Raw genomic sequence first — 11,970 nt, forward strand, 5'->3', positions numbered from 1 at the left:
ATTAGAGGAGGTTTTGGAATTAATTGATAAGCTGAATAGTAACAAGTCTCCAGGACCAGATGGCATTCACCCAAGGGTTCTGAAAGAACTCAAATGTGAAATTGCGGAGTTATTAACAGTGGTTTGTAACCTATCCTTTAAATCCACTTTGGTACCAAATGACTGGAAGACGGCCAATATAACACCAATATTTAAAAAAGGCTCTAGAGGAGATCCTGGCAATTATAGGCCGATAAGTTTAACATCAGTACCAGGTAAATTAGTAGAAACACTAGTAAAGAGTAAAATTGCAAGGCACATAGAAGAGCACGAATTGTTGGGCAAAAGTCAGCATGGTTTCTGCAGAGGGAAGTCGTGTCTGTCTAATCTATTAGAATTCTTTGAAGGGGTTAATAAACATGCGGACAAAGGGCACCTAGTGGACATAATATACCTAGATTTCCAGAAAGCCTTTGACACGGTCCCACACCAAAGGCTTTTATGTAAATTAGGTGGTCATGGGATAGGAGGAAAGGTCCTTTCATGGATCGGGAATTGGTTAAAAGACAGAAAACAAAGGGTTGGAATAAATGGTAAATTTTCACAATGGAGGGGGGTAACTAGTGGTGTTCCCCAGGGCTCAGTCCTGGGACCGATCCTGTTCAACTTGTTCATCAATGATCTAGAAAATGAGGTAAGCAGTGAGGTGGCAAAGTTTGCAGATGACACCAAGTTGTTCAGGACAGTCAAAAGCAAAAGGGATTGTGAAGAACTACAAAAAGATCTCAGCAAACTGAGTGATTGGGCAGCAAAATGGCAAATGAAATTTAATGTGGGTAAGTGTAAGGTAATGCATGTTGGAAAAAAAAACCCAAATTACACGTACTACATGATGGGGTCAAATTTAGCTACGACAGATCAGGAAAGGGATCTTGGAGTTATAGTGGATAGTTCTCTGAAGACATCCACGCAGTGTGCAGCGGCAGTTAGTAAGGCAAATAGGATGTTAGGAATTATTAAAAAAGGGATCGATAATAAGACAAAAGATATCATACTTCCCCTATATAAAACTATGGTACGCCCACATCTCGAGTACTGCGTGCAGATGTGGTCTCCTCACCTCAAAAAAGATATATTGGCATTAGAAAAGGTTCAGAAAAGGGCGACTAAGATGATTAGGGGCTTGGAAAGGGTCCCATATGGGGAGAGGCTAGAGAGACTGGGACTTTTCAGTTTGGAAAAGAGGCGATTGAGGGGCGATATGATAGAGGTATATAAAATCATGAATGGTGTGGAGAAGGTGAATATAGAAAAATTATTTACCTTTTCCCATAATACAAGAACTAGGGGACACCAAATGAAATTGATGGGTAGTAGGTTCAAAACTAATAAAAGGAAATTTTTCTTCACACAGCGCACAGTCAACCTGTGGAACTCCTTGCCCGAGGAGGCTGTGAAGGCCAGGACTCTATTAGGGTTTAAAAAAGAGCTTCATAAATTTTTGCAGGTCAGGTCCATAAATGGCTATTAGCCAGGGATAAAGTATGGTGCCCTAGCCTTCATAACAAGGGCAGGAGATGGATGGCAGGAGATAAATCACTTGTCTTCTGTTCTCCTTCTCTGGGGCACCTGGCATTGGCCACCGTCGGCAGATGGGATGCTGGGCTTGATGGACCTTTGGTCTGACCCAGTATGGCCATTCTTATGTTCTTATGTTCACTTTTATTTGAATTTTGTTTTTCAAATTGTCAATGTATTATCACATTTTACTTACTTGGTTTTGGTCTCTATGTAGTCAGTCCTCACTTTTACATTTATAGAGTCTGCGAAATCATGCTTTAATGATTACAACATATTTCACTGTACAGTTAGGACAACTTGAGGAAATAAAACAATTTTCCTAATTCATTATATTTGGGGGAATAAAATAAGCAAATTATAAAATACTGTAATTATAAAAGACGCTTACAGATAAAGTACCTTCAAAATATGGGTTTAAATAATGAGATATGAGTGTCTGAATGGTCCATATATGTCATTATTACAACCATCTTGTGTTGTAATTCTTGCATTGAGACTACCTGAAGTTTTGAAAGTCCATGAAAACAGGAATAACTTAGGTGGGGGATAATGACAAATGTGATAATGATTCTTCTCAATGTTAAAATTTTTTATTTTGCATTTTTAAAGATTATAGCTTAAATGTTTTTTTTTTTTTAAGCTTTTAGTAACCGTTGTGGAAAGCCAAGAGGACCAAGACAGCCACCCTCAGAATGGACATAATGAAAAAAGAAAATGGTCACTCTTTAAATTATACTGGAAAAGTCAAGTGCCACTGAAAACTAAATAGTATTCCACTTTTTATTTTTGGGTGACTAACACAGAACAGTCTAGTTATAAATACAGAATGGTACACTTTTTTACTTTTCATCCTACATAATATATTATTAAACAATCACAACAGTGGATTCCAGTATTACAACCTAACTTCTTGCTGGGGCCATCTACCTGCCTTATTACACCTAGGAGAAAGTATTACATATGGTTTATTTTATAACTTCCAAGTATTATTGCCTTAATGTCTTTTAACCCTGTTACACGCTGCTTGTAGACATTTGTTAATATAGTGATACTTTTGACAAATTGAGTTTATGCTTTTTGCTAACTTTTGATTACCGTGTATGCATTATTTTGTATATGTACAGGGCAAGTAGGAATATAATTTGATAAAGTTGCAATCATAAAATATTAACAGAAGATGTAAGAAATCTCTGCATGTTCTAAATTCTTGTGTATCTTATTTGTAAATTATTTGCCCTACAATTTTAGAAAACTGTTTCTGATTTAAAAACAAAACTATTCTGGGCACAGCCAGAATTACAGGTTAGCAGAGATAAAGATTGTAATACATTTTGTAAATTATAAACAAAAGGTTATTTTTATATTATACACTGTTTCAGACCTAATTTGTTGTGGTTTTCATCTAGTCATGGAGATTCAGTAAGTGCCTTGGAACCATATTGAATTCTCTTAGCCTATGTACATTGCTTCAGTGTTTTGAGTTCCTCTGGTTTAGAAGTTTATAAAAAGAAAAAATATAAGTATGTTTGTAGTATAATTGACCATTAGTAAAATAGAACTCATTCTAAGTAACAAACACTCCTTAGTTTCCATTTTTATATTTCATACATTTCAATTCAGAGATGAATTTCCTAGAAGCTTCCTACATCATAACTGGTTTAATACTACAGTATAATTTGATGTGTATTTCTACTTTTGTACAAACATTTCAGGACACACTGGTAAAGGGACTATTGGAGCCATTGTTTTCCATTGTGCTGGTAAAAATAGTATTTTGATCATTCAGCAAGTGTGTGTGTATGTATGTATGTATGTATGAAAGCAACTTATCATATGAAGATTCACGTAGAGCCCTTGCAGCTACACTGTATCTTGGCAGTATACCATGCCAAGGATTAATCCTTATAAGGATTCTCTACTTATAAACTTTTGTTTCTGTAATAATGATAGACTCTTTAAATTAAAGAAAGTACTTCAAAATGTGTTTTTTGGTGTTTTTACTTATCTGGAACGTATATTTTTAGCAGGGAATTAGAGTACATTGGAGTGGGCGTGGTTATAGGAGCTTTGCAATGAAGTATATGAAGAAAAACAGATTTTTTTTTAAAAAACTGTTTTTATTAATGAAATTAGTGAACAAAAACTTCATCCATGGGTATCTGCTGTTCTGGATGCTAGCCATGGATTTGTTTGAGTCTTTTCTGCCACAATGGGAAGCACTTCAGTCAATTCCTTTCTTTGATTTCAGGTTCTCTACTGTTCACAACAGAGAGCTTTAGAAAATGAGAATTTAATCTAGCAAGCTTTTTTTTTAGTAAAAGTTCATTTTCCTTTTCAATCCACCAGTGTAAAATTACATTGATGCTTCCTTAATCAACTCACAAATGAGCACTCTAAGGCTAGTCTACACTAGAGATTTTGTCGACAAAACTTGGGGGGCATCCAGATTCCTAAGGTATTCTGTCAACAGTACAGAGATCTGTTGACAGAAAGCCCCTCTGGACATTCCTGGGGGCCCTCTATTGACAGAGCTTCTTGGATACCGGGCTGCCCTGTCTGCTGTGCTTCTGGTTGGCTGTTTTGTGGAGAGAGTGACTGTTGACAAAGTGGATTGCTCTTGCAATCCACTTGGCTGTTTGGCTGTGATCTATCAAAAGAAGTTTTGCCAGACAACATCTTCCAACAAAAATTTCTGTTGACGAATCACTGTAATCTAACATCTGTAATGGGAAGACAGGACCAAGCTAGCCATTAATGTGTCCAGTTTAACCGGAAAAAATCTGAATGCTGTCTTTTCCTAACAGAGAGTGCTTTTTGAATAGCTTCATGTGACACTTTTTCTGATTATTTTTATATGTGATTTCTTTTAGCTCCCATAGTTAGTTTAGCTCAGTAGTTAGCGCACTGGCCTTGGAAACCCAGGGTGGTGAGCTCAATCTGTGAGAGGGACTTTCAAGGGTCTAGTGCAAGTTTAAAAAAAAAAAACAAAAAAAAAAAAACCTGCCAGGAATGGTGATAGGTCCTGCTGTGAGAGCAGGAGACTGGACTTGATGACCTCTCAAGGCCCCTTCCAGATCTATGAATACATATAGTTGCTTTTTAGAAAAGAGAGAAAAGAATTAGTCTATGTGCTATTGAAAAAAAATTATAGAAACATTAAAAATACAACAGCAACTGCTGTGAAATCAGTACTTCTGAAAGCTGTAATTCACGAGGCTAGTCTTTAATATCTATGGGAATTTATAATTAGCATGTTTAACCAACAGAGAGCTTATATACGCTATGATTATAATGGAAACATTAATTCTCTGATTTGCACATGAGGTCAAGATTTTTAAAAAAGGATTTCTATGTTGAGGCTCCTAAAATTAAGCGTCCAAAAATTGGCTTAATTTTTAAGTTCTGAACATCCTGAATGTTTTGATCTGACCATTTATTAACTTACTGTAAATAAGGATTTGGAAGCTGAAGTTTAGGCATCCATTTTTGAAAGTCAAAACCTTTCTCTTGCTCCTGTATGGAAGTAATTTTTCATGCATGCACTTATGCACTCATCCTTTCATCTGCTCCATGACACACAGGGCCTGGAAAGTTTATTAGTCACCTTTTGCATAAAGTAATGAAAGAGGCTATCCTAACACTTTGGGAGCATACCCATGTGTGAAGCTCCACCATCTTGCCCTTGATATTGTAAATAGTACGATTTATTTTTAGTACATGTTTGAAACCTCTTATCAGTAACTTTTTTCACAGATTAAGTATATTCAGTAGTATGAATTAATAGATGTAGATGAATTAAGGGGCTGAAGGAGTCTCTCTGAAGTACGTTAATGAAAGGTGATATTAAACTATGTACTATTATTTGCATGTATCTATAGTACTGCTGACCAGTGTTCCCTCTAAGCTGGGCACTTTTATGGCTGCTTAGGAGAAATTCACATACCACCAAGCTGATTAGCAGGGTGCCCACAGCTAGGTTTTCTTTCTACTAATTGTGTGTCTTGGTGCACATAAAAGTTATTCCACACATGGATGGAACTAATCAGCATGCAGAGGGATCAGATGAAAGGGAGTATTGCCACTGACCTCGATCCCAACAATTGCCCTTCCATTCTGGGAGTATTATCAGAGAGCTGTATAGCCAGAAGCCCTGGTCTCCACTTCTGCAAAGCTTTATCATAGGGCTGTCAATCAAAGTTAACTTATGCAATTAACTCTAATTGTGATAAAAAAACTGCCATTTCAATTGCACTGCTAAAAAAGAACATCTAAATGTATTAACTATTTTGGATTTTTATGTTTTGAAATGTTGAGATCAGTTACAACACAAAATACAATGTATATAGGCCTCACTATAGCTCATTATTTTTATTGCAAATATTTGCACTGTGAAATTATAAATAGTATTTTTCAGTTCACCTCATACAAATATTGTGCTGCTGCTGTTGGACTGAGCCATCAATTGACAGATCTCATCTTCTGTGATGCCACTGGTGAGCAACTAAGCTAATCCTCAATCAGCCAATCCTAACTCAGTTGTTACATAAAAATCCACCATCTGCAGGTGCCATTCACTTTGTGAATCCTATGCTTTACTTGTAATAGCTGGACATGTTGACTTTGGAAGTGTTTGAAAGTCTGTGTAACAGGTTTAGTGTCAGAATAATCTGTCCTAAGCTATCATTTTCAGATCAGGAGTAGATACGCTACATGACTTCACAGTGGCCTTTAAGTTATCTTTGTAATGCCAGCACTGACTGCTAATAGAGCATTTTCCACAAACAAACTGGCTGTAGAAGACCATCTTCAGTATCTGCATGTCATCTATCCTCATAACACAACCAATCCAGTTAAACTGTTCATAAGAATTGCTTGCATACCCATCATATTCACACCATTTCACACACTTTAAGGAATTCCATGTTTGGGAATTTTGTCCCACCACTTCACAGATAATCTTCCTGTGCCAGTGTATATGTAACTGGGCAGTGACATGTGGTCTACAAGTCCAAACCATACAGAATAACTCCCCAATAAACTGCTACTGCTGGGTTTCCACAGCTAGGGCTGCCAGAAGTGTGGTGGGGCTTCCAGCTCTCCAGCCCCTGCTGCTGTGGGGCTGGAGGGGACTCTGGCTCTCAGCCCCACAGCAGGTTCCTGGGCACTTCACTGCTGCAGGGCCAGTGGGGACCCCAGCTTCTGGCCCCTATGCTGCTGTGGGGCTAGTGGACCCAGATAGCCCCTTGACTGGGAGCTGGTGAGGAGGTGCCGGTACTGCATACCAGCACATACCACCAGAAAAAAAAAAGCCACAGGCATGCTCAACTTACAATTCTTGAAAGCAACTAACAGCATTATTTAAAAAAAAAAAAAAAAAAAAAAAAAAGATGAACAGGAAAGGCGCAACGACACATCCTTTGTACCATTTGATATGTCAAAAGGTGCTGAAGTGTCTCCATTGTCAAGGATGTAACCTAGCATACCCTCATGAAAGGATGGAACTATGTTGATAAATTTTCTGGAGAGCTGAATTGCTTAGTACCTTCCAAGGCCCATTTCTGTTACCGGTGTCAAGAAGCATTCATCAGGCTGATGAAACTAATGTAGAAATCCTGATGTTGCTCTCTGAATTTTTCTTGGCTCTGCCTGGGTATGAATATCATGTCACCAGTGTCTCAACCAACACAACATCCACACTGATGTTTGAAGCTATAGACAATAATGGGATGCTGCCCCAGTGGTCATCAAAGCACACATGCTCACCTTTTATCTTGTATATTTGTACAATCAGGGCATCTCTGAAGTCCCATGGAACTTGCTCTTTCTCCCAAATGGTGATGAACAAATGGGTGATATGGCACATCAACTGGCCACCAGCATTGTAAGACTGACTACTAGATGCCTTTCCAGATTTCATCTGTGTGGTAACTTTTTGTCGAGAGTTGGCAGTTGCAACCAGCTGTGAGTCAACAGCCCACTGAGGAATCTCTTCAAGAATGCTTTTCTCAAAGATTGATGTCTGATTTAATACATTGTGAAAATTTTCAGCCCAACAGTTAAGGATTTTAGTACTATCTGTAATCAGAGTGCTACCATCCGCAAGAGCACACTAGTATAGAGCTAGCAATGCATGGCCATAGACTGCCTTCAAACAATTACAGGATGGTTTAAAATTGTGTGACAGCTGCATCTTGACATTTGACTGCTACATTTTCACCAATCTGCTTTCATTTGCTGTAATTTAACTTTTAATTTTACAAGAACTATCTCTTTATTATGAAAGTATAACTTATGAATGTAGGGATTTTTTTACATAACCCCAGTAGGGAAAAAACCAAAAAAACCTCAAACCAGTGTGAAATTTTAAAGCGCACAACTTCAGTCACCTCTACTTCTTGTTTAGGCAATCTCTTCAAGAAACAAGTTTGTTTATATTTATGGGAGATAATGTTGATCATTTATAATGTCACTTGAAAGTGAGAACAGGTGTTAATAAGGTGCACTTGTAGCTGGCATTGTGAGTGGACAGTATTATCTCCTGCAGATGCAAAGAAGCTTGTTTGTCCGAGGAAATGGCTCAACAAGGAATACAACTGTGTGGAATTGTAGGCTTTAGTCTGTTACATTGTTTTGGACCGGTTTTTCTACATAAGTCATTTGTAAGATCAACATTCATGATAAAAGATTGCACACTAGTACTTGTAATGGGAATTGAAAAATACTATTGCTTTTACAGTGCAAATATTTTTAATAAAAATAAAGTGAGCACGGAACACTTTATATTGTGTTGTAATTGAAATCAGTGTTTGAAAACAAAAATATCCAAAATATTTAAATAAATGTTATTCTACTACTGTTTAACTGCATAACTAATTGTGTGAGTAATCTCACTGAACAGTGTGATTGTGAGATTTATCTTTTCAGTTACTTATCATAAACTTTAATGTCAACAAGATGCTACTAAAATGCATCTCTGTATTTTTTTTTCCTCCGTACACAGGAGAACTGATTCATGGTAGCCTTAAAACACTTCTGACACAAGATGTGCTCCCCTATGGCCTTTCAGCAGCCGCCAGGATATTTACAAAGGTCATGGCTGTGGAACTGTGCACCTGTGCTACCAAGGCAACCCTCTATTCCTTATCTCAGTGACTTGCTGTTCATGGGACAATCATATCTGGAGACGAAGTAGCAGTTGCCTCGTAGTTCAACCTATGTCAGTCCTAGGGACTTTAGGTAAATCCAGGAAAATCCATTTTAATACCATCTTTCAGTCCTGCTTGGCCACATGCTTGCATGCAGTCCCCATCACAAGACTCTAGGTTAGGCTCAAGAAGGTCTATGCTCTTAGCAAAGGCTCCCTGGATAAGTGTGTCACTTCCTTAGAGTATCTTGACATCAGTCACTTGTGGGAAAAGAGGAACAGTATTTGTGTAGGGATTCCCTGTGTTCCAACCACAAAGATACTCACTACAGCCATCTCTTCTGGTTCCTAGATTTCACATTCCATCAAACTTGCTGACTTTTGGCTGGGTTGTAGAATGTGCAAGAGGTTTCTGCCCTGCTTCCATGCAGTCTGCTCATTCGCCAGGTGGGTCAGACAACATGACCACTGTTTATTACATCAGTGGTCTACTGCACTCTGTGGGGAAGCTCAGGCTCTAGAACTGGTGCATCCAGCATCAGACCACCCTCTCTACAGTATATGTACTGGAGTCATGAACTCCCAAGCAAACACCCTCAGCAGGAATTTTCCCCAGGATCAGAAATGGGAGCTACTCTCATTAATTGGCCAGATGACTTCTTTTCATTAGTAGGAATTCCCACTATAGAACCTCTCTGTAACCCAGGGAACCAGGAATGCTTTTGTTCATGAGACATGCAGGGAGACACCAGTAGAGATGCCTTCCTAGTACAATGTTTAGCTCCAGTGATCTTTTTCCAATCCTCTTTCTCTTTCTCCTTCTCCTTCTCCTGTTTTAAAGATCAAGTCTGACAAGGCAACAGTGATCTTAAAGCCCCATAATGGTCATGACAGTTCTGGCTCACCATGCTCTATAGGTGGCCTCCCACCTGGGCATTCTGGACCCCTATAGCCATTTCTGGACCAGCTGTTACGTAACAGAGGCTTTCACAGAAAATACATATCCAGTGGTAACATTCTCTACTAAGGAGCTTGCAAAATCCCCCACTCCTCCTCACTTTGTTAGGGCTCATTCTAACAGAACTCAGGTGGCCTCAATGGCTTCCATGCATGGAATCACACTTTCTGAAGTCTACAGACTGGCAGCCTGGGGCGCCATTCACATTTACCAGACATTGTGCCCATATTCAAGCCTCATCCCAGGCTTCTTTGAGTTAAGCAATCTGGTGAACTGTTGTGCAGAGCATTTCATTGCACCTGCCTCTTAAATAAACATGGCTTGGGCATCACCTACAGTGAATGCCACCTGGGATTAGCATGTGACTAGAGGGTGACCTTATTGTAACTAGTTCTTTCACGTGCTTGGACTTCATGGGTGTTCACATCGTACCTTCCTTTGCTTCTGCTTGATTGGCTTCAGATTTGTGCCAAAATAAGAAACTGGAGAGGCAGTTGTTTTGCTGCTCTATGGCAGAGCAAAGAGACATATCTCTCTCTTATAGAGATGGAAGGAACCTCAAGAGGTCATGAAGTCCCATTCCCTATCCTCTTAGCCGGACCAAACACCCTCCCTGACAGATTTTTTTAATGCTAAAATCTATTTGCCCCAGACAGCCTCCTTGTGCTCAAACCACTGAGCTATTGCGTGCAGGTGTAGGCTAACAGATAGTGCTATTGAAGAATTTCAGGTTCTGTACACAGCATATATCCAGAGAAAACACACATTAAAAAGAAAAAAACTTGGAGATACACATCTCCTAGAACTGGAAGGGACTCAGGAGGTCATCTAGTCCAGTCCCCTCCCTTCATGGTAGGACTAAGCACCATCCCCAGCATCTATTTGCCCCAATCCCTAAATGGCCTCCTCAAGGATTGAGCTTGTAACCCTTGGTTCAGCAGGCCAATGCTCAAACCACTGAGCTATCCCCTCCAAACATAGAAGCCCTTATAGTTGGAGCTGCATATCTCATAGAGCTAGAAAGGACCTTGGGAGGCAATCTAGTCCAATCCACTGCCCTCTTGGCAGGACCAACCACGCTCCCTTTTTTATTTCTAATCTATTTTGCCCCAGATCCTTACATGGCCCCCTCAAGGGCTGAACTCCCAAGCCTGGCTTTAGCAGCCCAAGGCTCAAGCCACCCACAAGGACTGAATACACAATCCTGGGTTTAGCAGGTCAATGCTCAAACCAGTGAGCTATCCCAGTCACCCCCCTAATTCCAGTTTCAATAAGGTAAATAACTTTTCTTTGTGTTTCTCATTGAAGTGAAGAATACACCATGATGTGCTTAGAAAAAAACACTTGTCTAAATTTCAGGTTTTACAAGTTTCATTGCCAAGTGATTCATCAGCTGCAGTCGCCTATTCTCTATAGTTGTCTTGTGAACACCACAAAAGTAACTTCATAAGATTATTTGCTCTAAAATATCATCTAGAGAAGAATTCAAGATATTTAGATGATTCAAAATAAGAGGTGTGTATGTGAAAACAAGAAAGGATAGAATTACATAGTGCAGCAGATAAAAGCTGGATTGTGATGACTACAAGTAAAGAGCAAGCTGTAGCTGTTTTGGGGTAATGACTTGTACAGAACATGTTAAACAGGTTCTCAGTTCTCCAAGAGGCTCATTGTAACTGAAGGTGTGGTTAAGTGGTATAAACAAATGCAGTATGTATAGCACCCATAACAGAGCTCTGCATGACATGGAGTGACACTGGTGCCATCTTTCTCCTTTTTAGAGGAAAGACTGATTGATTATTATGTTAAATTCCTTGGACCCTTGTGGTAAGATGAACTCTGGTGAAGGAAGAGAAAAAGGTTTTGCCTTTTAAATAGGGTTAGGAAGTACAGGAATATTATCCTATACAAAATTGCAGGCTATAAAGAAACTGCTGGTCTTTAAGATACTAGTTTAGTCCTCTTTTGAGAGACTTTAGGGAGTTTGATTGGCTTTAAACTAATGCATTTTCTAGTTGCTGACTCATTTAAAAGATGTTTTGTATCCTAATCTCCTATCTTCAGAGAGCACTGAATATAGTTCAATTCAGTTCCTGTCCTGATATTCAAAGCCCTGCATGGAAGTGGCATAAGTTGCATAAAATAATGGCTTTCCTTCCACTACTATGGCTTCCCAAAATAGCTAGCTTCCATCAGAATGACTGTCAATTATTAAGAGTTGTTCATTTAATGTAGGAAACAGAACCATCACACGAAATCAACATAGACTATGTAACTTACTGTCACAGGAGATAAAACTGACTAAATA

The 11,970-nt window shown here is 39.0% G+C and overlaps 1 protein-coding gene across 2 annotated transcripts in view; it reads left to right on the top strand.

The window, feature by feature from the left end:
* Positions 1-3,621, top strand: part of PTPN12 (protein tyrosine phosphatase non-receptor type 12) — a 181,311-nt gene extending 177,690 nt beyond the window's left edge. The window contains exon 19 of one of the 2 annotated variants that reach the window (XM_075017187.1): positions 2,201-2,258. Coding sequence is in view for 1 of the 2 variants with exons in the window: in XM_075017178.1 (XP_074873279.1) it covers positions 2,201-2,262 (62 nt within the window). In the remaining variant the exon portion in view is untranslated. Of the gene's footprint in view, positions 1-2,200 lie in introns of both variants that reach the window. The other variant, XM_075017178.1, reaches the window with a different exon arrangement.
* Positions 3,622-11,970: the final 8,349 nt, after the last annotated feature.

This window comes from Carettochelys insculpta, chromosome 1 (genome assembly GCF_033958435.1).
Source record: "Carettochelys insculpta isolate YL-2023 chromosome 1, ASM3395843v1, whole genome shotgun sequence".
NCBI lineage: Eukaryota > Metazoa > Chordata > Testudines > Carettochelyidae > Carettochelys > Carettochelys insculpta.